The following is a 27,231-nucleotide window of genomic DNA, read 5'->3' on the forward strand; positions in this document are numbered from 1 at the left end:
ACAGCCAAGCCATTCCTAAGCATGTGTGTACATGGGTCTTTAACCTATTATCTATTGCTGCAGATAGATTTGGGAGCATGGGCCAACCGTTTACGTATACATATAGCTCCAGAGCAATATCAATAACAACATTGGTGAACACCGATAAACCAGTTCAACTGCATGTGGAACTCTGCCGTGTCCATATATTTATATTTGTACACACATATAAACTCGGGCTACACTTGCACCAAGCCCTGTCTTGTTTCTTTGCTTCTTGATTGCAACACTTTCTTCCTCTTGGGAAAAATGACTGGAAATGACTGGCTACCTCAGACATGTATCTATGGTTGGTGTTCACATTCTCGAGAGTGGTAGTAACCTGAGCACATACAAATGTTGCACACTCGCATACACACCGAGTTGCCGGTCGGCTTCATGCCAGTTCCCACACGACAAGGCAGGATATGTGGAGATAGATGGAGATGTGCCCTCAGTCCAATCTATCTTATGTACAGGAGCTGACGAGTTTGTCCATTATCAATTTGTTCCTGGCCCGGAAATACCCACCTTAGGTAGGCTGCTTACATAAGTCATCACTTTACGAAGGTTGTGGCCAAAAGTTTAGACCAAGATATACCTCAGCCCCACAGTGCGCCACTCTTTTTCGGGCTTCTACCAATAATAGGTATACATTTAACGTCAAATCCCCCACAACCCTTAAAAATATAGCACCTTATAGCACACTTAAACGCTATAATGTGCTATAAACTTAAAGCTTTCAGTCCTAAACAATTGATAAACAGGCCTGTTAACAACCTTAAATTATTATACAAATACTTATATTAATTTAATAAAAAAAAAAATTACAAAAATTTCTATTATTAAATAAACTAATTAAATAACGTAATGATGTATTTAATATTTATTAGATAAACTTATAAGGCTTTATAGGTAGGTAGGTATGTTGGCGATGATATTTCCTACAGTGGTAGAAAAGTGGAGGAACTGTGGGGCTGAGGTATATCTTGGTCTAAACTTTTGGCCACAGCCTTCGTATTTGTGTCACATAATAGTACACTAGCTACGGTCATGTGACCTCTTGCATCATGCATACCATTAACTACTGTGTTATACATTTTATTCATTTAACTATGCAATATCTGAACAGTTTCTTCAACATTCACAATAGCTACATAAAATGCACTACTCACAATCTTCTACATTACTTCAAAACATGTCTTTTCTGCTTACGATGTAGGGATGGGATGCCAATCAGCGTCGAGCAAGTAAATGGGCCCTTGTGTACTCTACACTTTGTATAATCATTAATGGATAAAGCTCAGTTGAATAGGTAGGTACCCCATAGTCGCAAACAATGCATCCATGTATGCTGACGTAGAAGACAGGTGCTATGTAGCTAGCCGCCAATGAAGTAGACAACGAAGAGAAATTTGATCGGTAGAGCCATTGTACGTAGTAGAGATATCATCACTTCAATGTTGTACCTACCTTGTAAACAAGAATCGAAAGCCCGTGCTTCGATGGACGTTGAACATCTACAACGCCGGCAACCGTTGAATACAGCTCATGGATCTCCTTGCCCACAGTGTATCTACTACGTGCAAAACCCTCGATTATCACACACGATGACTAGAAAAGGGATGCGTGTAGGCAAGCCTAGCATAGAACTTGTTGAGCCATCTTCTCCGTGCCTAGCTAGGTACACTGACCTCCCCTGGCCTGTAGCGTAGGGCGATGTTGGGTATCTGTAATCATATTAGCTCTGTTACGAGATTAAGTGTGTCGTCGAGTTCGTATCGACCGTAAGGCCGTGATTGAAAAAGAATTGTCAGAAAATGGACTTGGACTTTGTCCTTTTCGCATCTACTAGATGCTTTCAAGTCTTCATGCTAGATTCTGGAAAGGCGCGATTGAAATGTATGCGCCTCTCCTCTTCTGCATTACTATACTGCGATAAGAAGTGTCAGACCCCCCTTGGTCCCATTTGGTCTCGAGTCAACCACCGTCTTCTAGACTCCGAATCAGCAAACCGTGCTATCCACTGGTTTTACAAATGTATAAAGCATATATCAATATCCCTGCCTCTTGCCATCATGCTCGTCGATATGTTCATCATTGGGTATCTCCTGCTCCTGTTGAAAATGTGTACATGAAAATACTTTTAAATGCCGTTACTCGCACACTGGAATGCAGTCCCAACTGTACCCAATGCAAATTCATCCAAGATACCTTGAACACTGGCATAGGTTCCGACCGTGAGAAAGAAAAAGCCGGTCAAGATGATGATGATATTCAATATGCCCTCAAACCACCCGCGGAATGATCGGTCTTTTAACAATGCGACAGCTCCATCGGCTTTGCGCAAGCGGAAGTAAGCAACACCCCAGAAGATGAAGCCAAAAAATGAATCGAATAAAGAGGACATGAGAGCAAGAACTAGAACTTGTTAGCTGTGCTCATGGAGTAGGAATGCTCGTAACCCACGGGAGTTGAAGAAGGGTATTGAGTTAGCAATGATAAAAGCGACGATCCAAGTAGCGACTGAACTATTTGTTAGCAGCTGTATAAAGGTTGGTAGGGTTATTAGAAGGTCATACGCAGGATAAGAGCCCAAGATACCCAGCCAACAACTGTATGTTCGTTCTTGTGTCGAGAGTCTTGGAAAATTCGAAAGAAGATAAATCGTGCTGATACCGAAGCGTATAAGACACCTAAAAAGATAATGGTGGGAATCATGAACGAAAAGGCGATTTTTTTATACAGTGGTATCAAGGACCCGAAGGCTGGTGAAGTCATATATTGATTGCCGACGAATGCATATGTGACAGCACCAACGATGCTAAACACTATTATCTCAAGAATTGTGCATGCCCAGAGAGCTTTGGGGAAGTCCCTAGGCTCACGCATCTCAGCAATGAAACTGGGAAGGGTGATCTGTCCGATAAATGTATAACTGTGGTCATTAGTCTCAATACAATATTCAACAGGTAAAAAGATAGAAATACCTGATATTAAGAAATGCCCCCAAGCCAGCAACAAACGTAGTCCCTAGGATTGGGACGGCCGTGACGATGGGGAGACCGGAAGGTAACGACGCGCCAGTGTCCGGGTCGGTGCTTGGCTCCGCGAGGAAACCAGCGGGGCGGCCCTGTACACCGGCGAAAATGGTGGCTAGAATGACCGAGATAAAAGTGAAGGCGGCAGATGCGGTGCCGAGCTTTGAAAGCATACTGAAAGTACGAGGTAGCGAGGACAGCCAGCAAACAACAGTGACAATGGCACCAAAAGACACAGTTTGGCAAGCAATACTCGCATCCGGGCCGACCATAGTGTTCAGGTATTTAGCACCTATGAGAACGTGGAGACCCTGAGAGATAAAGTTAGTTAAAAGACCCGATAGGGGGATCAAAGTTTGGCTTGCCTGGATGAAGGTATTATTCAAAATGAACATGACGGCCGTAAAGTACCATGCCCATTTCTGGCCCCAGAATAGCATCTGACCAATGTCACATACATCTCGAACCTCAGGATGTCGCAAGCAGAATTCCCAAAGTATTATAGAGCTATTATCGATTAGCAAATGGGAATGCTCAATTGCCTGGAACCACCTACGTGTATAATACTAAAAGAGCTTGAACAACAGTGAGAATGAGTCTAAAGCTGCATGTTAGTAACTAAAGGGTTTACCAAGACGGGTGCCTAGAAGCTAAGAAAGCTTACCCTGGAACAAGCCCAAGAACGCTGTAGGACCATGGAAAGCTCATAATGGCCTACCAACTTATTAATATCAATGCCGACAAGTTTGGATTCCTCTTGACGAGAAGACACATAGCCGAAGGAGCAAAGGCCAGAAGACCTGGAATCTGGCCAATGCCCAAGGGAAGGAGAGCGCAATCATGAACTTACGAGGCAGATATATTCAGAAAATAGCAATGCGGCTGTCTATAGGGACAAAAGCCAAGGTGTTAGTAAGTAAGCAAAGGAACGGTTCTTGGCTCCCGCCTTAGGGTTTCTTGTCGTCTTGGGACGCACCTTCTGCCAACTACAGGTACGATATTGAATAGCACAGTTGGCCTCTTCCTCCAGTTGCTTGTTCAGTATGGCATCACTACTGAGACCACTATCTGATTCGTGACTGTCAATGCTGAGCGGAACTATATGAGGAGCGATGCGAGGCCCTATCCTCACGCGGGGGCCACCGAACCAAGCGGACCATCCACGGGGTATAGTAGCCTCATGCCCATCGTAGGTCGATGGCTCGTCCAAAATGTCTGTCTTCATTTTGACAGTGAGTACGGGTAAGATTGAAGCCAAGTAGACGGATCAGAAGCAGACGGTTAATGGTCGATGTCAACGGTAGCACGTAACATGGATTGACGTTTCGATTCCAACCAAGTACTAAAGCATCCGGAAGTCTCCTTATATACTATGTGTTCTGACGACAAACGCGAGTGGATAGTGATAGTGGAGATAAGTTAGGATTCGCCCATAGGAAGAAGCTTGGAATAGTAGTGACAATACTAAAAATTAGATTCCAGGAGGAAGATTGTGAAGAGTACAAGAAAAAAGTTTAGAAGCAGCTTGAACCTTACTATAGTCAAGTACTAGAAAGCTTCCAGGTTCTTTGTACTACATATGTATGTATGTAAGTACTACTAGTACATACACATCATGGATGTAGCCAGCTGCAATTGCTGTGATATTCAAACTAAAAAGTTTGGAAAGGGCCGACCGAGCAGGCCATTCGTTCCTACCTGTGTATCTTAGGACGTACGAAGTACGTAGCAGTGTAGCACATAACTACTTCGTAAACCTGTGTAACCTTAGTACATTGCAATTTGCCTTACGCCTTCCAAAGATCCCTACCTAGTCCTTACCGTACTTACCGTACTTACCTACAGAGGCAATTGCAATCTTGTTTAGAATCTTTACATATACACATGTCACAGGCTCCTACCTTGCTCCTACACCGAATAGTAACAACGCGTAGCCAAGAAGAATCCTTTATCTAGGTATGTATTGGCTGAATTTAATCCTCCGAAAAGACTAATAAACATGTTAAACCGTCTTAAATTTACTAGCAATTGCCTTAACCTTGGAACCTTTTCTTAAGCTAAGCCTAGAAGGGCAGCGGTGGATCAATCACGCAACCGTTATCTAGAATGACGCCTACGGCGGCTGGCACTTGACGCTTGTTGCAGCTGGTGCCTGATGCAGGATGTGCCCTTTATGTAACATGAACCTCTCAGTGCTGGGCCTGCCTTGTCACACGTGCCGGGCCGTTCGCCTATGGCCTACCCCCCTATCTAACTTGCATGCCTACATAGTAGGTACCTGATGTAGTATTTTACAGAATGTGTCGAGAACTTCGGTAGCCGATTAATCGTCGACGTCAAGTATCTAGATTATATCACGCGATCAGATCCTACATTACTTCAGCTTCTGCTTTTTTGCCCACTTCTCAACAAGAACTGGGCATTTGGGGATGGGAGGCTTGCGCCATCTGCAAGCCCGTTCGAATAAAGAGTCACAAACCAGGTTCGCAACTAACAGCTGCATCGGGCTCCCCGTGTGTCACATTTACTATAAGCTTATTAGGTAATTCAAATAATATTCTTCGGGTAACAATCACTTACAGTACCAGATAGTGATACGAATGGGTCACATGTGAGACGCTCTGAAAACTAATAGACGATATTGTGTATTTAGGTATCATTTATATACCTCTATAACGCCCTTTACCTTTCAACTAGATGCAATAGAACCTATTGAAATAAGCATTCTACATCTAGACACCGACAAAGGATTCGCTCGCTCTATCTTATCCGGCAAAGGCACACACTCTTGGATCGTCTGAGTGTGGTTTAAATTCCCAAAGAGAACGACTGCCTGGAGAATGCCTGCTAGTCTGGAGATCGCAGTAAATGGCTCGTGTCATTTAAGGCTGCGTCGTTTCTACGGTACGATGCCGAGCTCACACATGGGTATGAAGGTGAATACTATGCGCCGTAGTTGGAACTCATGTCGATGAAATTCGCATTTGTGTCTCAGGTGTTGCAATGACGAGGTTCACTCTTGGACGAATGCGGCACGGTGCTAGCAAGAGACCATCGACGAAACCCCCAAAGACCTACGAATGCCGAAGATTGTGGGGTATTAGCCAGCCGATTTGGACCGGCTTCTCGCATTTGAGCACCCGTGCTCCATCCGTGAACTGAGTGTTTCTGTTTCTGTTTCTGTTTCTGTTGCTGATGCTGATGCTGATGCAGAGGAGGGGGAATTTGAGATGTACCTAACCTACCCAAATAAAAGAACTCTACAGCTGCAGATGACCATTTACTACCTGGTAGGTTAGGTACTGTAGGTTAGTTGAATCTTCCAGGGGCCCGGTCCCTTACTTCTCCGCAATATCTCAATAAATCTCCCCCACGAAAAGAAAAGGCTGGAGCTGGAATACGACGTATGAACTTTTCTATTTTCAGCTGATCTAGAACTGATCCTCTGATATTTACTACGTAGTAATAGATGGAAAAATACTACTCTGAGTCTACAGTACTTAGGAAAGAACTCGCTTGAATAAAGCGATTTCGGCTCCGACCTGAAGAAATTTCAATCACATCCTTTAAGACGATTATTTTATTTCCGGCTTGTCAATTAATTCTTTTCTTCTTCCTTTGAACTATATCTTCACCGGATCGGCCCAAATTGACACTTTAATAGTGAACACCAAGGCCGAGCTCTCCGAGTCTCCGACACTCACGAAGTTTTGATCATCAATAGAGTCAGCTTTTAGACCGAGAGTCTAGCGGTCAGCCGGCGAGATTCGGCTCGTCGCGAATCGCGAAAATTTTATCTCATTTATGTGTACATAGTCGAAACTAACATCATATCTCTTGAGATTCTTTGTCTTTCGTCGAAACTGTCCTTCTATCACATACTCGTTCGAGGTGTGTTTTGCGCCGGTTTTGATCTACATAATTGAAGATGCCCATTGGCAAGCCTTCTGGTGTGTTCCCTTTTTTTTTTTTTTTTTTTTTTTGCAACGCGCCAATCTTCTAGCTTTAATCGCTTTTTACATCGCATTCATAAGCAGAGTCTTGGAGTGCTGCCTACTTGCCTTTAGCGCAAGACTCGCTGGATAATTATGGCTAACCTCACTTCTACGACGGCAACAGTTCCGAGTGACTCGGAGAAGGCAGGTGATGAGATTGTCGGAAACAATACTTATCATCCCGGTACTGCCGACGTCGCATACGATGAGCTTCATGTACAATGTCCGCCTCACACTACAGAGCGAAAGCTCATGACACGTATAGACTGGCAACTCATACCATTCCTGTGCATCTTGTATCTCCTTGCTTTCCTAGATCGAGTGAATATCGCCAATGCAAGGTCTTTTCATCTGGCCGATGACCTCCATCTCAAGGATAATGAGTATAACACTGGTAAGCCAACAAGATCTGCATGTGGCATATGCAGGTGGAAGACATCGTCTTTACTAACATCACGGGTATTAGCGTTAACCATGTTCTTTGTACCGTATATTATTGCGGAAATTCCTAGTAATATCTTCCTAAAGAGGTTCTCTCCTCGCATTTGGCTCCCGACCTGCATGTTGGGTTTCGGTATTGCATCTGTGTGTCAAGGACTGGTCCAGAACTACTCCGGTCTTCTCGCGACCAGGTTTTTCTTAGGTATAACCACCTACGCATACGAATTTGAATAGGACACCCTACTTATTAAACTTATCTTAGGCCTGTTTGAAAGCGGCATGTTCCCAGGTAAATATAGGTCCCTACATCTTCCTAGGTTAAGCTTAAGTAACTAACTCTTCTTCTAGGATGTTTCTATCTCATCAGTATGTAGTCATTTAGGTAACACCTAAGATACAACACAACTCGTTTTAAGGGTTGTGTAAACGTGTACAGCCGCTAATACTCGCACTCGATCAGGCATGTGGTACAAACGAAGCGAATCACAGAAGCGGTACTCACTCTTCTTCTCGTCCACCTCCTTGGCTGGGGCCTTTGGTGGTCTTCTGGCCTCTGCTATAGGAAAGAGTATGTCAATCTATTCTAGCACTGTTTTACTTAGGCCGGTGATTTATTTCATTCCAGCCCACTAAGGCTAGGGTAAGGTCACTGAACATGGGCTAAACTCATTGAATAGTGCAAGGCATCCGGGGATATAATGGTTGGCGATGGATCTTCATACTAGAGGGGCTTCTCACATGCGTAGTCGCCATCATTTTCTTCTTTATATTTCCTTCATTGTAAGTTACCGTTTTATTTTTATCGTAGCTCTAACTGGTATAACACTAACCCGGCGGTAGCCCTGAGGATGCCAAGTGGTTAAATGAAGATGAACGAGCCTACATAAAGGCCCGTCTACAAGTTGATCAAGGCCGCAATGCCGCGGAGCGAAAGATTACCTTCCACGACGTCATATCGGTAATGAAGGACCACCGTGTCTGGCTCGGCGGCTTCATGTATTTTGGACTAATCGTTCCTGCGTACGGTTACGCCTTCTTTGCCCCAACGATTATTGGGACGTATCACTACAACGCTATCCAAACACAGCTATACAGCGTGCCTCCTTGGGCAGCGTCTTTTGTGTTTTCACTCCTGGTAGCTGCACTTTCAGATTATACACGCCACCGCGCAGCTTTCGCGCTTGCACCGCTCGCTCTAGGCCTCGCAGCTTTTGCTACCCTTCTAGTGGTGCACGATAACACTCCTGTGCAATATGCAATGCTTCATCTCGTCACGATGGGCACTTACGCCATCCTTCCTATCAATGTCTGCTGGTTTAGCATGAATCTCGGTGGCCACCATCGCAGAGCTATAGGAACCGCGTGGCAAATCGGATTCGGTAACATTGGCGGCATAATCTCAACTTTCGCCTTCCTTAACACAGATGCCCCGTACTTCAAGAACGGCTATTCCATTTGTCTTGGATTTAGCTGTCTGAGCGGCCTCGCGTCGGCCTTGTACCTCGTATCGATCTACCGCGAAAACCAGAGGAGAAAGAAGGCCGTCAGGGGAGGGTTGTCGGAGTATGAGAAGACGGAACTGGGAGATCTAAACCCTGAGTTCAGATACATGTACTAATCGGCACCTACTTAAGTAACTAGGTAGACAGGTACGTGGGAGAATTGGATATTGTCGGTAGGATCTTGGCCTATGTGGAACATGTAAAGACAGGGCTAGTAGCTTGGATAACGCTGATGTAAAAATTTTGGGATATTATGTCGTTAATATAATGAATGTATGGAAGCCCCTATTCTGCTCCACCGACAATTCACAACAAAGTCTTGAATTATAATCAAACCTAAAACTCCCCGCTATGCATGGCACACATTGTGAATCATCTAGCCTAGGTGCCTCTAGATAGATGCCTTCATTCTCACAGCGTCATTCCTAGCCTTAGACCTGCTTCACTATCGAACCCCTCATCGTGTTCTGAACGAGGCAGTGAAAGTGGTCTCAACGGCGTATAAGCCGGGCTATCTGAATCGCCGAACATGAGCGGTTTCAACAACTCCTCAATTTCCGCCAGCTGGCCCTCGAGACCATGCACGTCCGCCCCCCTCAGCCTCCGTAGACTTGCCTCCACGCTCGCTTTCTCAACAGGTGGTAACGGCCGCTCCCTCTCCGCGCGCAATGCTGCAGCAACACCGGGCGGCTGTTTCTTCCAATCACCACCACCACTACCACCACTCGCGCGCTCGTTCGCATACGCGACCATGTTGTGCCGCCGCATCACCACCACCTGGTCCACCGCATCATCCCCCGCGTCTATGAACGCCGCGGCTTCTAGTAAGCCCGCGTACGACTCGTCGTGCACGGTTCGGGGCGTCAGGCGGTTTGGTAGTTCCCTGCCTCTATTACCACTCCCACCACTTCCACCACTCCCACTCCCACTCCCACTCCCACTCCCACTCCCATCACCATCACCACCCCCATCCCTATCCCTATCCATACAATAAAACCTCTCCAAAATCCCCACCCGGCTAACCCCCGCCGGCACCGCCAACACCCCAACCTCGACGCGGTACCCGGCGCCCCTGAACAGCCGCGCCAGGTCCGCGAAGTCGGCCGGGTGCCGCGCCGCGCTCTCGAGGAGCACGTCGACGCCGTGGGAGGAGGCGGCGGATGCGGCTTTGAGGAGCCAGCGGCGGGCGTCGGGGCTGGTTGCTGGGGAGGCGAGGGATGGGGAGGTGGAGGGGGTTTGGTGGGAAGGGGAATGGGAGTGGGAGTGGGAGTGGAGGAGGGAGTGGTAGGAGGGGTGGTAGGCTTTGTAGGTGTCGGCGATGAAGTGGGCGATTGCGGTTGTGGGCCGGTGGCGGAGGGCGGATAGGACGGCCTTGATCAGTGGGCTTGCGTGGGATTTTCCTGCGCCGGTTTGGCCGATGAGGAGGATGGCGAGGGGGGTCCTGGGGTTGGGGTTAGGAGATGAGAGGAGGAAGCTGAGCTCGGTTGGGAGAATTTCTCGCTCGAAGATGGCTTGGGATTCTTCCTCGCTGAGAATGTAGGACTGTAGGTTGGTGTCCATGGCGGCGCGGCACCCGTTTGCGTTTGCTTGCTTTTACTCGGTGACGTGCCTGCCTGGTACTTGATTTTGTATGGTACATATATTGGTAGGAGTATAGTAATGTGGTTGGTTAGTGAAGGAGGCGGGTTTAACCACTCTTCCGTATTTAACGGCGTCTCGAAATTGTATAGGGAGAAATACCTTTTCAATCCATTTTTCATTTATTTTCTATACGGAACCTCCTCCAAATGGTGAGGAGATATTTATTACTAAGAGATTGAAGGTGTAGCTTATTTTGCCCTTGCTCTCAGCGTGGGGGTGAGAATGTAACTCGGCACTTTGCCGCGAATAGCTTCTCCGACAAGGTAGTAGAAATAACTACGAACACATCGGACATCGCGATACCTTCTTTTGTAAGTTATTTATGCGTATATCATGGCATGTAGATGGCTTGCTGCTTAGTTAAATGTAACCAATTTATCACTATGCACTTCGAACCATCAATACTTAGGTACCTATATAACTATATAGCCCTTAATATGGGATGTAGCTATAAGGGGGCACGTGACCACTATAACATCCTCCTTCGAAGGCATTTGCTACGGGGGCAGATGTTATCTAACTCGGGCCCTGTAACACATCCATGAAAGCCGAATATACGAGAGGATCAAACTGCGGAGAAGATGTGTTAGAGTGCAAGACAACAGAATCCAAAGCACAGAGCAGTCAAGAAGTCATCCATGTTGATAAGTAGTTAACCTGTGCATGTTAATATACCCAAGTCCCATCCTACCTATATCACCATGAGCATTGGTGGTAATCTTCATTACAATACATATACAATCCAATCCATTTCCATTCCAATGGGAATTGTTCGTCCCAATTTCAACGAACGCCAGCCCCTTAGTACCTATATCGCGTGTTCTATAAAAAAAAGCCGCTAACTCAAGCCAGGCCTAAAAAAGGGGGTGTCTGGAAGAAAGCTCGCTAGGAGTATATTTGACATACAATACATAACATAACATACGTATAAAGCTTAGAATGCAGGAAGGCTAATAAAAGACGAATAAGCATAATGGAATTAAGTAGAACTCCTTTTTTTCTTTTCTTCTTTAGTCTTCCCACTCCTCATCGTATTGATCAATCAACCGGTTTTCGTCCTCCCGGTTACTTCGACCCCTTCCAGATGGCGACCCCGAGACATAGTGGTAGCCCCTCCGGCTCGGGAGGAGCCGAGAACAAGAGGCAGTAACCATGACGAAGAAATCCTATGCGTTGGGGGTTAGCTTTGCATTCATTCATTCGTATCATAAAAAACATGTTATACGTTTCCTAAAGCTCTAAATACTAAGTAGTGTTAGGGATTTGGGGGAGGGGGAAGGATAAGGGTAAACGGATATTAATATATCAACTTACACAGATAAAACTCCATACACTAGCCCAGAGCGAGTAGTTGGGCAACTGCTTCCAACCCCTTGCGTGCGCTACCGTGCGCTGATAGAAGATACCGCCTAGCAAGTAGACTAGCACGGCGATAGCGAAGATAATGAGGAACACGGACCCAGGCCCCACGCTCCCCGGCTTATGCGGCTCGACGCCCGCGCACGCGTGCTGCGACTTGACCTTGAACACGTAGGAACACTCGTCCGGGTCCGTCGCTATGAACGAAACCTGCGCCGCGCCAGCCCCCGGGTCTCTATCGCAGCTGAAGAAAATCGTAGCGGATTTCCTCCTCTTCGGTTCGTCTGTTTCCTGAGTTTTCTTCGCACTAGTAATTTTTGTAGCCGACGGCTTGTCATCGTCGTCATCGTCATCGTCGCTCCCTTCGCGCTCATAGTCGGAACCTCGGTATGCTGCACCACCGTGTATGGCACTTCTACGTTGTAGATCGCGGGCGTGCCGCTTTTTGCTCTTCCCACACGGCGAACCGCCAGTATACTGGAGAACGAGCTCTTTACCCCGCGTAACCAGCGTACCAGACTGCAGACCCAGACTGTACGCATCTCCCTTAGAGGTGTAGTACGCGCTGATGTTCTGCCACTTGCTCTCCTCGACGCCGACAACGTTCTCGATGGGCTCGACGACGGCGCCGCATATGTTTATGGTGAAGTTGGAGCCGTAGTCGTAGCCCCTGGCGTGGTAGTCTAGCATGGGCGCTCCGATGCTGCGAGCGAGTTTTTTACCTTCTACTGTTGGCTTGAGGGCCATGTCAGGTCGAAGATCGAAGAAGGCACCGGACGTTGATGAGGCCGTACATGCTGTCGATGTAGTGGTTTTGTCGGCATCGGAAGCGAGAGATATGGAGGCGAGGGACAATATGGTGAATATGGCCGTACCTGCCGGTCGTGACTCTATGGAGAAGCGCATGGTTACGTAGGTATGGGTGGTTGCGTCGAGTGGATGGCAATGTAACGGTTGAGGGAAATGCGCTCGTTGCGCTACGCTGCTATGGAGGGAATCTGTATCATGGACAGGAAGAAGGATGAAGGATACTGTTACGATGTAGGATATAATATTTCTTTGGAATTAACTTCTCTCTTTGGAAGTTGAAGTTCCAGAATGTGTGATGGAATACACAAGTACAAATGTACAATGCAAATCCAAAAATCCAGAGGGGTAGAATGTTAGAATGTTAGAATGTTAGAATATTAGAATGTTAAAATGTTAGAATGATTCAAGTGAGTTCAATGTTGGTATTTTTCTGTTTGCCGTCGGAGCCGTGATTACCACAGTTGCATATGGCAAAGTATGTAGGTACATGTACTACTGTATGTAGTATGTACGCAGTAGTACGCAGTACCTACATGTAGTAGTATTTACGCCGTAGATGTATTTCTACACATGTAGCCATCGCAAGGATAGGCCTGGACCCCTGAACACTTGATACTAATAGTAGTATACTGATTTGGTACTAGCTTTACCTAACTTTGCTACATTTAATTGGCCATTTCCAACTAACGCAAGTACGTACTAGTAGTATAATCTCCACCTTTGGGGAATTGAATGTCTCCACATGAGCTTTTCTACTATGTAACTACGTTGCATATATCATTTTAATAGGAACTGTCAACTTTTCCTAATACTTAACAACTTCTTCTCAAATTTTGTGGTGTCATCCGGATGTTAGCCTTCCCGGACAGAAAACATCACCTACCTACCAAGCAGTAGGTAGGCAGTATATAACCAGCCAGGCCCCTATCCCTATCTCTCTATCCAAGAACGACATCTACAAACATTTGTTGTTTCCGACATCAATTGTTTCCAAACATGGCTCCCAAGTCCAAAGAAGCAAAGTCTACACAGCATGGCTTTCATGGTTATGAATTCGGTGGCCCGTGAGTATACAAGATATAGATATATTCATTAAACCATAAGTGAATAAAGCTGACTGAATGCGACGCATGCTTTAGATTCGGCGCCGCTGCCATCACATTCGGTCTCCCCCTCCTATGCTACATCTTCACCTTTGCCTGCAATGACGTCTCCGGCTGCCCCGCGCCCTCGCTACTGAGTCCGAAAACCCTGTCCCTCGACCAACTAAAGACCGAAGTAGGATGGCCAAAGGACGGCATTTGGGGCTTAGCTAGTTGGAAAGCGACTGGGGGAACCCTAGCCTACTATCTTTTCAGCGCTCTTCTATATCGTATTCTGCCCGCGACCGAGGTTGAGGGTACAGTATTATCCACTGGCGGGAGACTAAAGTATAGATTCAATGGTGAGTGCTTTATTTGATACCATATAACCCGACTTTATTAGTCAACCACCGCTAATATGTCTTCCAAGCCTTTTCCTCGGCCATGTTCACGCTGGTAATTTGTCTCGCTGGCACTGTTTCGCAAGGTGCCGAGTTTCCGTTGTGGACCTTTATTTCCGACAACTATATACAGATCCTAACTGCCAACATTCTCATCGCCTATGGTCTCGCCACTTTTGTCTACGTTCGAAGTTTCTCGGTGAAGCCTGGGGACCCCCAGCATCGTTTGCTCGCTCAGGGCGGCTGCTCTGGCAATCTCATCTATGACTTTTATATGGGGCGAGAACTTAACCCTCGTGTGACTCTTCCCATCATTGGCGAGATAGACATCAAAGAGTGGATGGAACTGCGACCTGGTATGCTTGGTTGGATTATCCTCAACTGTTCTTTTATCGCCAAGCAGTATCGCAATTTTGGCTTCGTCAGTGATAGCATCGTATTTATCACGGCAGTGCAGCTTCTATATTGCCTAGATTCTGTGGTTATGGAGCCCGCTATTCTAACCACTATCGATATTACCAACGACGGCTTCGGATTCATGCTGTCCTTCGGTGATCTCGTGTGGGTCCCGTTCGTCTATTCGCAGCAGACACGATACCTATCTACTCACCCAGTTACTCTTGGATGGGTAGGCCTTTCGGTAGTATCCGTTCTCCTTATCACCGGGTTTTCCATCTTCCGCCTGAGCAACTACCAGAAGAATGTTTTCCGTACCAATCCAAATGACCCGCGTGTTGCTCATATCAGCTATATCGAGACTAAGACAGGATCGCGACTAATGACATCGGGCTGGTGGGGTATTGCAAGACATATCAACTACCTCGGTGACTGGTTACAATCATGGCCATACGCACTTCCGACTGGTTTTGCTGGCTATGCGATCTTGTCAGCCGGCACCAATGCCGAAGACGCGATCAAGATGCTGGATGGGAGAGAAGTAGTGCAGGGTCCTGCAAAGTACTGGGGTATGCTTGTCACTTACTTCTACGTCGTCTATTTTGCTGTCCTGTTGATTCACCGTGACGGGCGAGACGACGAGAAGTGTGCTAAGAAATATGGTGAGGATTGGGAGAAGTACAAGCGTATTGTCAAGTACAAGATTGTACCCGGCATTTATTAAGTTGGTGTCGAAAAGGGGTAATTATGAGTTGAATGTAATGGGCAGATGTGGGCTAACAAGTCAGAGTCGCTGGAAGTGCTTATGCGGTGAAGGCCGTGGGACCATATAGCTAAAATAGGGGTTCGTCCATGGACGATACATAGGCAATTTCAGACTCTTGTGTTGTCACCCCCATTCCTCTCATGATTCCTGGGTCTACGAATGTACATATGCACTTCTGGTAGTTGCTACATTGTACTAGGTACTATCTACATATGTAGGAGGTATGTCGGTAGATAATTGGGTGGAACCCCCTTTCCGTATGAACATCAAGCTCGCTGTGTCTTTTCAGCAATCACCACCTGCAGCGAAGATAGAGTTGTTAAACACTCCCTTTTCAAGCTTCATCAACTCGAACACTCTAATTACTACTTTACCTCACCACCTTTTTGTAATTTTCAATATATCACCCTGTTGCAGCTTGTTTCAGTCTTACAGTTGTTGTCTACATAAGAAATCATTAGTGGTTATACTCTAGACTCAACAACATATATTACAACCCCTCCTTCTTGCGAAGTCCAACATGGATGGTCAAGGCAACAAGCGCCCCATCCCCCCTTCTGATGTCCAAGGGAACGGCGACTCGCCAAAGAGAGTAAAATCTAGGCCACCCACACCTCCGCCTGCGCCCACTCCCTCAACTATGTCACCCAAGAGTGTGAAATCCCCGGCCTCCCCTCAGCGACAGAACTCTCCCGAACAGCTCCCCAGCTGGAAAAGCCCCATACCCTTTACACCCATCAACGCTACCAAGGGCAATGTCCACCCTACCGGACGGAGTCATTCTTCTGCCACGAGCCAGACCGATTTACAGGCCCGGGACAATTCTATGACTGCGCCGACACCAGCTCGGCCGAAAGGACCGCCTCAACAGCAAGAACAATCTCAGCAGCAAGGTCAATTTCAGCAGCGGGGACCACCTCAACGCATGATGCCACTTCCACATCAGGGAGTACTTCAGCAGCTAGGACAGCCTCAACAACAAGGTCAATTTCAGCAGCAGGGACCACCTCAGCACATAATACCAGTTCCACAGCAAGGTCAACTCCATCACAGTCTATCGTTACCCTCATTTCGAAATTTGCACAACCACCCCCAAGTCGCTTTTCCACATCCTTACAACCAAATTATCGAAGTTCCGAGAAGATTTGAGCCGAATCGTCACGAACAACTAATGCAGTTAGTGGCCACACAACCTTACCAACAACCTCACTATTGGGAGGCGCAAGACACCAACAGGATAGAAGCCGCCGTGCAAACCTACAGCCAGCAGATCGACGAAATACACAGAAGGCTAAACTCGCTGACGCTCCCGGGGCAACTCAGACCCGCTGCCATTACGCACGCCAACTTTATAGAGCATCTCCAGAATATCGATTTTCGCGATCCGGATAGCCTTCAAAACGCATGGTACTTCCGCACCAATACCTTGCGGGACTATCAACTGTGCGCTCTGGAGAACGGGACAAATTATCACGTGCGACTCTTGCACCCTCCGGACCTGCCGGAACGGCCTTTTGCATGCAGGCCTCCAGAACCCAGTGATATTGGCACCGGTATTCGCACCGGTATTCGCACGGTGGATCCCAAGGTGATTCCTTTCCAGTACTGCTTCAAAATTTCGTACGGCAGACCTGCGCGCATGGACGTACTACCCCTCGACGTGATGCTCATTGGTGAGGTGTATGTGGAGAAGGAAAGGACGAGCTAGTACCCACGCCATACCTTCTCCACGAACTACTACCTGGTCATGGACTTCGGCAAAGTCGAAAGGCCCTTATGGGTCTTGTATAACCACGGGGTTTGGAGCCGGAACATGGTCGCCAACGGTCCCCGCGAAGCCTCCTTAGCCGTTGGTGGCGAGCATATCAATGTGAGCAACATGTTCGACCACTGCACGACCTTCCACAACTATAAACGCTTCGACGTGGCGTGCCTCGGGAATCTCGTGGGCGATTTCCAGCACCACTGTACGAGGGCAGGGAACGCACTGACCCCTCTTATGCTCGACGCCAGACAGGTTGACCTTCAAGTCAGGAGAACGGCGTCCCGCGCGTATCCTCGCTTCAATTTTTTTGTAGAAAACAAGGCGGCCGAGAAGGCGTGATGGAAGTTGCGAAGGTGGGAGGGGTAGGAATGAAACTCTCCCCCCCACAAACTTTCTTTAATACTTTTTCTTTCTTCGGGGGGGGGGGTTCGGGCTTGGTATAAGGAATAGACGATGGTTGGGATGGAATGTTCATACACACCTACATAGGTACCTGCCATAGCTTAGGTATCAGGGGGGTTCTGGTTACATAAGTAGGCAGGTGTCTGAGTCGGGTCACGGTCACGGTCACGGTCACGGTTTACATCGGGGTTGAAGCTTCTCTCTAAAGGAAAAGGGGTGGGTGGGGGGGGGACGGATAGGTTAAATTAGAAAACGGGAGAGGATGCCGAGTCTGATAGAGGCAACTTGTAAATTACAGACAGGCTTACCTATGGGGATGATGATGGCTAGAAGTCTTTTTTGAATCGAACTTTTATAGAGGTTACTACTAGGTATCACGACTCGCTCCGGTGGAGTTCAGTTCAGTTCAGTTCAGTTCAGTCCTTGGCTTTCTAGATCGTGTATGCTTGCTTGCTTGCTTGCTTACTCACCCGCTTGATTTCTTGGTGATGATGGTAGTGGTGGTTTGTTTCGTAAGAACTTGCGCGGATGGAACTTTCCAAGTTTATTACCTACCTAGGTATGTACGAAGTACCCATACCCCCTATCCCCCCCTATTCTTGCCTCTACCCCTAAACTGAAGCTTGAGCAACCTGGACGGCCGGATATGTACTTGGCAACGCGTAGATCCATTCGCACTCATGATCAATATACCCAAATTAAGGAAATGTACTACTACCATCACCGATACTATGTAGGTAGTAATACCAGTCACGCAAGTGGGCTAGTTACTATAATTTCAAACCATTGGATATAGGTAGGTATAGCTATGGATGTAGGTAAATAAAGATAAAAACACCCAGATAAGCAAGGCCAGGCCAACGGTACTCTGAAAAAAGAAAACGCACCAGCGCGCCACCGCCACCACCACCACGAGCCAAACCAATAATCCTAGTCGAGAGCTAATATACAATCGCAAGTCTTCCTTTTTTGATCATCATAATCTATAACCTTCTTTAAGATGGAAAACTGCCATGATAAGAGAGCCAAATATCTCCCCCCACTCCCCTTTTCCCCGCGAACGTTACTCATGAAACCCCCACGCTTCTATTTAAGAAAATTCATGATCTCTTCCCGTTCAACAACAGGCATCATATGTAACATATCCTTGAAGCCCTTGAGGGCAGATTGCCTGTCCGTTGTAAGGAGATCTGCAACCCCTCGTGAGATAGCATCCGCCTTGATCTGGTTGATCTTGGCTGTGATAGTGTCCGCATTTTCTTCGTACCAGTTCACCACGCCCTTGTCATCGCGGTCGAAGTCGGCGATGCCAGACCAGGCAGCTAATAGGCGGAGGTGATGTTTACGATTCTCTGTGGCGGCTGGGCTATTTGAGTCGACAACGGTATTGGCCGGAGCCGAGACAGCGACAATGCGCTTGATGATGTGTTCCTCGTTGAGACGTCTGCGCACGCGCCAATAGAAGAAGCGACGAGTGTTCTTCCACTCTAGGATTTCCCGAATAGTACCCTTGGCCTTCATGCGGCCAGCTCGGTCGTGCAAGTCAGCGAACTGCAGGCTGATCTGAGCATAGATCGGCAATAGTTGCTTCTCACGTTGCGTCATCCTATGCTTAACTTCATCCAGCTCGTCCTTAGATAAGGTGTTGTCGGCAGCTTGCTTCTTAAGCAGGGCGTAGGTTGGATCTAAGCGAGACATGGTCTCAAGTTGCTTTTCCTTCTTATACTTGATACCAATGATACCTTCAGGCTCAAGAACACCGGCGCGCGCTTCAACATCGGCGTACATTTCCATGGCGACAGGGTTGATGGTGGGGTCTACGACGACCCAAGAGCCACCACGTAGCTCGCCAAAAGGCGGGATGTACACGAAGATAGGCTGCTCGAATTTGACCAGAGCGTCGACAATGTATGATCCATATTTCAGGACCTCGTTGTACATATCTCGCTGACCGCCAGAGAATCCTCGCCAGTTGGCAAGAATCATTAGAGGAAGCTGCTCACCATAGTTGAAGTCGTTGATGGCCTGGGCAGTCTTAAAAGCGGAATTGGGGTACCAGACACCGCCAGCTTCGTTAGAGACTTGCTCAACAGAATCAGGGTTGGCGGGGTCAGCAGGGGTAATATTCTCTACAGTTCGGGTTTCCACGGCAATAACACCCATGGGAATACCACCAAGGCGAGCACGGCCGACGACAACAGTACGGGCCCAACCGCCTAGGGTCTCGACAAAAGAGTCCTTGTCGAATAGGCCTGGCTGGAAACCATCCTCGTCTTCCTTGCCACCAATAAGCCACCTTACATCGTGCGCCTGCTGTTTTAGTGGGGTGTAGATGACCTCTCGGTCCCAAGTGTCGAGGCTAGGTGAGATGGGCACTGGGAGGCCACGCTGGGCAGGAACGAAAGACAACCAGTTAACAATCTTAGACACACCAGCAAAGTCATCGTTAGCAGTCAAGTGGGACACTCCATTGCGGTACATGATCTGGGTGCCACCAAGCTGGAGGTTCGAGGTATACACTTCACGACCAAGCAAGTTGTTGAGAGCCTGAGCACCAGTGAGGATAATGGGCTGGCCTTCAATCTGAACGGCACGTTGACCCAGGCGCACTAGGTAGGCACCAATACCTATCACAAAGATTAGTACTGATTACGGAACGAAATAAGTAATAGCTAGACTTACCAATAGATCTGCAGGTAATAAGTGTTACAGTGAAGATATCGTTGTATGCGCGGCTTGTGGCACCGGCAATGAGACCAGAGCCTCTTAGACATTCGACACCAAGACCATCCTCGGCACCGACGATAGCAACAATTTTGTGGCGTGTCTCACCATTTTCGGTGACGGCTTCAGTAATAACATCACGCTTGTCGCCGTCCTCAAATCGCTTCTTGGCCGCTGCGTCTAGGTAAAGGTACTTGAATCCTGACTCGTGTCTCTCTGGATCATTCCAGGCGACTTTGAAGTGTGGCATCAACTCCTCGGCAAGGCCAAGCCGTGCGCCAGAGTTAGCTGATAGGTAGATGCGAGGGATACCTAAGCTACGAGCCAGTTCGGTGCACTTGTTGAAGAAGTGGTCCTCCTTGGGACCGAATGATCCAATCTTGTAAGTAATATCATTGGCGACAATGACAAACTTACGACCCTTGGGGTACTCAGGGGTGCGAGCATTGATGACCCAACCAACCATACCACAAGTGTTAGTACCAGGTTCGCGAGAAACTTCGATCAACCTATCACGGTCATCAAGCACGAGCTCGCTATATTCGATGCATTCACCTTGTGCGGGCTTCTGGTCGGCTAAGAATGGCATAGCCTTGACAGTCTTGGTCCATGTGTTTTCAACGGCCTGTCGGAAGAGTTCGGGGAAATCGTACACATATTGGGTACCCATAAGATGCGCTTTGTATCGCTTGGGCTGGAGCCAGTTCTTGGTAGGGTACGGCGAGCAGACGGGGAGTAAGTGCATAGACCCAATCCTGGTGGTGCCTCCGATAGAGTAGAAAACCATTTCGCCCTTCTCTGACTTTCTCTCTGCGTAGATTTCTATTTGTATGATATATCCAGATGTGTTGGTGATGATGACACGGAGGGGGTAGGGCATTCCCGTAGTCGCATCCGTGCAGATGATGCGGATCTCGACTTGAGATACACGTAGGCGCCAGGCACGAGGGCCAAACCTATCGAGGAAACCTTGCAGAGACTGTTCAACCTCCTCGGGCTTCAGCTGGAACACAGGCGTGAAGTTTAGGAACATGTGGTTCAAATCGGAGTTGTTGTTTCCGATGATTTCTAGTGCATCGAAAATATCGTTGATCACTCGGTCAGCCTCGGAGACAAGGTATTCAGCAGTAGGAATATCATCCCGAAGTCGACCAGGTCGGATGACGGCACGCGTGAAATACCGCTTATCAGTGTCAACACCTTTACCAATGGCCTCGTACACATGAATATTCTTATTCTCCGTGAAAACGGGGGATATTTTGAATTTCGAAAGACGGGCAAGTTCAAGCTGGAATGCTAAAGCGGGCTCGACGTGGCGAATGCTATTATCTTCGACAAATTCAGGGGAGCGGAAAGTATAGTAGCCCGGATAGGAGCCATCATTGTGACCGCAGACGAATGTAACGCGGCGAACTTTGTGAGCGAGGAGTTCGAGCTTGATGGAATCAACCAGTGTGCGAATACGCGCCAGGATATCTTCGTCATCATAAGATTCCACGTCGCGAACAGCGACGTTGATGACGTTAGTCAATTCTTCCACAATGGGCTTCTGAGTAAACGATTTACGCTTGCCACTGAGGTCAGGCATGACGGAACCACGCTTCTTCTTCGGCATCACTTCCAGAGCCTTGAGGAGCATTTCGTCGGCATCGTCGAGGTATTTGCAAGGAACAATGACACCTCGGCGAGTGGGTTCCTCGTCGGTGCGACGGTTCAAATAAGTCATGTCACTGACAGAACTTATCCGGCTGAAGCCGCCGATCTCTGTAGTTGGGGTACCAGGGACAGAAGGGTTGGCCGACTGTAGAGGAACCGAAAATTCAGTTTGACCGATCTTTCGGAAAGAGAAATCCCAGGACAAAAATTGCGGAACTGAATCCGTTTCATCCTCATGATATTCCAAGTTCTTGAAGACGTATGCTCGGTACGCTCGGCGGACGTAAACCTCGAGAGCGGCAGCGTTAACCCAAGGATCCTCATGCGCGAAGAACGATGCCAAAACATCGAAAACGGTGTACTTAGAGTCGACAACTTCTTTAATAACATCCAGGTTAGGTTCTCTGTGTTCCCAGCCAGTCTCGCCGTACTTGTTCTCGACTACAGAAGAACGCAGAATATGTTCCATCTGCGCGGTTCGCTCCTCGAGGGATGGCAGTGCGCACTGGATAAGAATCTCCCGAGCTTTCAAAGAAACCTTAGCTGTTTGGCGTGACTCGAGTTCTGTCAACTTCCGTAAAACTGGTCTCATATACTTCCCGATGTTGCCGACATTGGGTTTGTTTGGTCGATATTCCTCAAGGAGAGCTAGGATGAGATGATTCTTAGAGCCTACACGGCTGTGGGACAAGACAGTTGTGATGACCTTCATGTAGTCTTCCTTGTTCTCTTCACGAAGTTTCAAAATCACTTCCTCGTCCTGACTGCGACGCCCAGAGAAACGTCCCTCGATATCGGCGTACATATGGAGTAAGCTGGCAATGGCATTGAGTTCGCGGACCTTCTGGCCGTCGGAATAGCTATCGAGGACTTCGATAAGGGGCGCAATGGTGTCTCGAAGAGTATCAGCTTCGTTGCGTGATGCGTTGTCGTCTAAGAATTTGGTGAGTGTCCTCGCCAACGTTTTCGTGGGAAACTCAGTTCCTCGAGATTTGGCTTTGTCAACTACCTGGGTAAATTGAGCATCAAGCTTTTGAGGCATCCTAGAATGGAGAGCAGCATGATGAGTCGCCCATTCGCTGTAAGGAAGTTCGGGGCTCCTTAGCACGTCAATCATCTCTTTCAGTGTCTGTTGCATGATGACAGAGTTGTCATAGCCACAGAGAATGTTGTTGAGGATGTTGTATGCCAAGTTGAATCTCTGCGCAGGCTTGTTGCCCACGACTTGGGGCGGTCCAAATTCAGGGAGCTGTCCAAGGAACGGTTGTGCTTGCTTGACACGGGTAGGGTCGTCGAGGGCAAGGATACCAAGGATATCACCAGCCTCGATTGTGACACCAGGCTGCTTGATCAATTGTACAATGCCGTCTTCTTGAGCTAGTAAAGGCATGAACATCTTCATGACCTCAACTTCGGCGAAAGTTTGGCCAGCATTGACATGTTCGCCGTTCTCCACGGTGTACTTGACAAGCTTACCAGGACTGGGCGTGCGCAGTTGGGTGGGGTCATTCTCCTGCTCAAGCAAGCACGTTTTGCTATCCACAGAGATACGAGTGGCACCAACCTCTTCCTTCCAGTAAACACTGTGACTTCGCCCATCCAGAAGGATGAGCAAGCCACCATCGCTGAGAGCACGAACACCGACTGAGCATTTGGAGCCGTTGATGAAGAGATGGTAACTATCCACAGCCGCGCGGGTCGCAGTGAATTTGTATCGGAAGCCTTCATAGATGAAGTCAATGGGGAAGACCGTCTTGAGGATATCCTTGGACGGAACCTGACCCCTCTCCAGCCCAGAGCGGTACTCTGCTATGCAAGCTTCACTAGAAATATGTGCCTTGGTTGTAGCGCCGCAGACTACAGCAAGCATAGGATCTGGGCGTTCGGCAGTCAGCTTGTTGGAAATAAGCTCATCAAGCCAGCCAGTAGTGATAGTGTTGTCTTCGAAAGCCTCTGTCTCAAGTAGCTTGATAAGATATTCAACGGTTGTCCTGAAGTCACCACGAATGCTCAGTTCCTTCAATGCAACCACCATGTTCTTTCGGGAAGCAGCTCGGCTCTCTCCGTAAGCGAAGATGTGGCCAAACTGACTATCGGAAAAGCTATGAATGCTTGAGGCGGTACTGACGGAGAAATAACCCCAGACGTTGGCGCTACTTCGAAAGTTCAAATCGTGCATGACACCATTGGAAGGTTTGAAGCCCTCGCCAGGGTCTTCGGATGTGATTCGGCAAGCTGTGCAGTGGCCACGGGGCTGCGGCCGTCGTTGAGTCTTATCGCTTTCCGGGTTTTTGAATTCGAAGTCGATTTCGGTAGCTAATTTAGGATCGACGCCGTAGAGAAGTCGAATATCGCTAATTCGGTGCAGAGGAATACCCATGGCAACTTGTAGCTGGGCGACAGGCAAGTTGACACCACTAACCATTTCCGTAGTAGGATGCTCTACTTGAAGACGGGGGTTCAACTCTAAGAAATAGAATCGATCGTCTTCGTGGGAGTAGAGATATTCAACCGTGCCGGCGGAAACGTAGCCAACAAGACGGCCCAGACGAACAGCAGCATCCTCCATGCCCTTGAATGTTGGGGGCTTGGCTATTGTGACAGGAGCCTCCTCGATAATCTTTTGATGTCTTCGCTGCACAGAGCAATCTCTGCCAAAGAGCGAGATATTGTTGCCATACTGATCCGCAAGTAACTGTACCTCTAAATGTCGGGCATTACCGGCCAATTTCATGATGAATATTGGCGAGCCTGGAATTTCGTTTGCGGCGGCCTTGTATAACTGTTCGAAACCTTCTTCGGACATGGCTTTTCGGATACCCTTACCGCCGCCACCTTCAGAGGCCTTGATCATGACAGGAAAGCCGATTTCCTTGGCCTTTTCCAGGCCCTCTTCCCACGAGCCAACGCACCCCTTCATGTATATGTCCTCGGCGACTGTGACAATGCCCGAGCTGTCGACCTCGACTTGATCGACACCCGTTCCTGACCAGGGGATACATGGTACCTTGGCATGTTGTGCGACGATAGTGGAGGAGATTTTGTCACCGAGCGAACGCATGGCAGACCCTGGAGGGCCAATGAAGACGATCTTTTTGGGCGACGCTGCTAACGACTCTGGCAGTTTGGGGTTTTCTGATGCGTGTCCCCTATACATGATCATCAGCGACCGATCTCTGTAGAGATGTATAATACACCGTTTTCATGACTTACCATCCGGCCCATACAGCATGAACGTTCATCCGTTCTGCAATATCCACAATCAACTCAACGTTGGCATAGTTGTGGTTGTTCGTACCACCAGGCACTTCTACATAGTGGTCGGCCATTCGAATGTAATCGGCATTTGCAGCAAGATCTTCCGGTGTCGCCATCACCGTGAACTGGATAGCTCTCTCGTCGCCAAACGTCTCGTACGCCCATTTTCGTACTGACCGAATCTCTTTAACGGCAGCAATACCATTATTGGCGATTAGAATCTACAAAGTAAAATAATGTCAGGAACTATTATGCTTCTACTTTGAAGGGAGATTGCAATATCTCACGTTTGTGATTACGGTATGTCCATCATGTTTAGTGACAAAGTCCTTCATTTTCGAAGGAGGGGCATTTTCCAGTCTGTTCCCACCAATAAAGTGTTCGGGCACTTTGTGCTTCTCGGTGTAGCTGGCCTTGCCATTAACAACAGGCACCGTCCTGCTGCCATTAACAGCAGGGCCGCTGCCGTTTGTCTGGGTCATCGTGTCGGTGGTAGGGGCGGAGGAGGATATTGGGAGGGCGTAAGTAAAGGGAGTTGGGTTGGTAAAGCGAAATAATATGTTTAGAGGGTCATCAAAGTATAACGGATGCCCGAACCGAGCTCCTGCAGAGCGCCAAAGATACGCAATGGTGCTTAGGAAAGGATTTCAAGCGGAGGAATGACTGGGGAGTGTTCCGCTTCAGCCACTTTTGCTGCTGACTTGTTTCGATATAAATCGGGGAAAATAATATGCGGATGTAAGAGTTCGGCTTACTTCCCGTAAATCTGGCGTTGAAAACGGAGAAAGAGGGGAATCGAGAAAAAGACCGAATAGTTATTCGTTAGAAGAGGCAAGATTCTAGTGATTCTAGTGATTGCAGAAAAAGAGTGTTCTAGTTAGCCAGTTGTTCAATTTCTATCATTCTATCATTCAAGAAATTTTGGTGAGTGCTGGTCCACTGCTAGACAAAGTAGGGATCGAATCAGGTACACTGTCGTTGTTGAGCTGCAGTTTATTTGGGTACAACCGGCAACACAAGTTGGGAGTTAACTTTTAAGTAGTGTACTACTACTAGTACAAGGTACTAGGTAGTTTGCAAGGTAGTCATATATGCACAAATCGGGGCTTTGCGACTTACACAATGTAACAGATCAGAAAGTCAGGTTAAGCTTTTTTTTCTAACGTCCACGCATTGACTTTAGTTAAACGAGTGGGAGAGATTATGGAGAGAAATACTGAGGCATCGAAAAGCAATCAAGATGGGTGGTAAAAGAAGAATTGCAATCGAAGATTTCTATGAAGAGCAGAAAGTCGAAAGTCGAAGGGGAAGGACAAACTCGCAGCGTCTTGGGACGGAAGGGAGGGATATCATAATGTACATATGCATTTTGATGCCGTCCCTCTAATGTCTTATTAGAGGGTGGGAAGGAAAAAAAAGAAAAAAGAACGCTAATAAAAAATCCAAGCTACTAGCTAGGGACCAACGAGGCTGATATGGCTAAAATGAACCTAATAGCACGGTGGAGATCGACATTCTAAGTCAGATCCTGACCAATCGCCAACTTCCCCAGGGCGTTGGGGACATCCTAGCCCCTTCCTAAGTTGGAGTCTACGTCTCGGGTCGGGTCTACTGTATAACGGGGTGTTTAATGTTGCGGGTGTGCGGGTACTAACTACTAAGATACCTCGGGTACCTAACCTACTTTTATATAATAATATCTCCAGTGCAAGCCCAAGTATAATACATAACTACAGCTTACAATGATAGTACTATGTATAAGCGAATAACATCAGTTTTAGGCATACATGGCTAATGTGGATGAGATCTTTATCAAATTCAATCCAGAGCGGTTTATTTCCAATTCCCTATAAGTCCGGCGTTAGGTACCAGTGTAATTCATCAGGTACATAGAGCCTATGACGTCTGTCTTCTAACCCCACACATTGGTGAAAATGCACACTCAGACTCAAAGCAACATAACATTCAAATCAG

General features: G+C 47.6%; 7 protein-coding genes across 7 annotated transcripts; 3 read left to right on the plus strand and 4 right to left on the minus strand.

Annotated features, from left to right (window-relative positions):
• Positions 1 to 1,948: 1,948 nt before the first annotated feature.
• GGS25DRAFT_112509 (transmembrane amino acid transporter protein-domain-containing protein) lies at positions 1,949 to 4,944 on the minus strand. The gene is made up of 9 exons (XM_049256054.1): positions 4,036 to 4,944; positions 3,910 to 3,945; positions 3,724 to 3,773; positions 3,616 to 3,657; positions 3,425 to 3,566; positions 3,009 to 3,370; positions 2,601 to 2,956; positions 2,488 to 2,544; positions 1,949 to 2,439 (listed from the first exon to the last, which is right to left on the minus strand). Exons 1-9 carry the CDS (start codon positions 4,282 to 4,284, stop codon positions 2,165 to 2,167), a joined length of 1,569 nt encoding a protein of 522 aa, XP_049119822.1. The 5' UTR covers positions 4,285 to 4,944; the 3' UTR covers positions 1,949 to 2,164.
• A 2,042-nt stretch (positions 4,945 to 6,986) lies between these two features.
• On the plus strand, positions 6,987 to 9,334 carry GGS25DRAFT_474499 (MFS general substrate transporter). The gene is made up of 7 exons (XM_049259634.1): positions 6,987 to 7,448; positions 7,521 to 7,697; positions 7,758 to 7,784; positions 7,844 to 7,861; positions 7,956 to 8,063; positions 8,173 to 8,275; positions 8,336 to 9,334. The coding sequence occupies exons 1-7, from the start codon at positions 7,148 to 7,150 to the stop codon at positions 9,111 to 9,113; spliced, it is 1,512 nt and encodes a 503-aa protein (XP_049119823.1). The 5' UTR covers positions 6,987 to 7,147; the 3' UTR covers positions 9,114 to 9,334.
• On the minus strand, positions 9,261 to 10,557 carry GGS25DRAFT_528944 (zeta toxin-domain-containing protein; the record flags this gene model as incomplete). The annotated part of the gene is made up of 1 exon (XM_049265235.1): positions 9,261 to 10,557. The coding sequence occupies one exon, from the start codon at positions 10,555 to 10,557 to the stop codon at positions 9,409 to 9,411; it is 1,149 nt and encodes a 382-aa protein (XP_049119824.1). The 3' UTR covers positions 9,261 to 9,408.
• Positions 10,558 to 11,259: 702 nt separating this feature from the next.
• Positions 11,260 to 13,301, minus strand: GGS25DRAFT_474502 (mannose 6-phosphate receptor domain-containing protein). Its single transcript, XM_049259635.1, has 2 exons — positions 11,953 to 13,301; positions 11,260 to 11,804 (listed from the first exon to the last, which is right to left on the minus strand). Exons 1-2 carry the CDS (start codon positions 12,901 to 12,903, stop codon positions 11,649 to 11,651), a joined length of 1,107 nt encoding a protein of 368 aa, XP_049119825.1. The 5' UTR covers positions 12,904 to 13,301; the 3' UTR covers positions 11,260 to 11,648.
• A 502-nt stretch (positions 13,302 to 13,803) lies between these two features.
• GGS25DRAFT_517956 (ERG4/ERG24 ergosterol biosynthesis protein) lies at positions 13,804 to 15,410 on the plus strand (the record flags this gene model as incomplete). Its single annotated transcript, XM_049263461.1, has 3 exons — positions 13,804 to 13,871; positions 13,947 to 14,251; positions 14,320 to 15,410. 3 exons carry the CDS (start codon positions 13,804 to 13,806, stop codon positions 15,408 to 15,410), a joined length of 1,464 nt encoding a protein of 487 aa, XP_049119826.1.
• Positions 15,411 to 15,691: 281 nt separating this feature from the next.
• On the plus strand, positions 15,692 to 17,319 carry GGS25DRAFT_112712 (uncharacterized protein). Its single transcript, XM_049256055.1, has one exon. It carries the CDS (start codon positions 15,973 to 15,975, stop codon positions 17,158 to 17,160), a length of 1,188 nt encoding a protein of 395 aa, XP_049119827.1. The 5' UTR covers positions 15,692 to 15,972; the 3' UTR covers positions 17,161 to 17,319.
• Positions 17,320 to 18,392: 1,073 nt separating this feature from the next.
• On the minus strand, positions 18,393 to 26,322 carry GGS25DRAFT_474506 (acetyl-CoA carboxylase; the record flags this gene model as incomplete). Its single annotated transcript, XM_049259636.1, has 4 exons — positions 25,545 to 26,322; positions 25,213 to 25,478; positions 20,302 to 25,148; positions 18,393 to 20,246 (listed from the first exon to the last, which is right to left on the minus strand). Coding segments are annotated over exons 1-4 (6,845 nt in total), but the record flags the coding sequence as incomplete, so codon positions are not given.
• Positions 26,323 to 27,231: the final 909 nt, after the last annotated feature.

Source organism: Hypoxylon fragiforme (genome assembly GCF_022984875.1).
Source record: "Hypoxylon fragiforme strain CBS 206.31 chromosome Unknown GGS25scaffold_2, whole genome shotgun sequence".
Lineage (NCBI taxonomy): Eukaryota > Fungi > Ascomycota > Sordariomycetes > Xylariales > Hypoxylaceae > Hypoxylon > Hypoxylon fragiforme.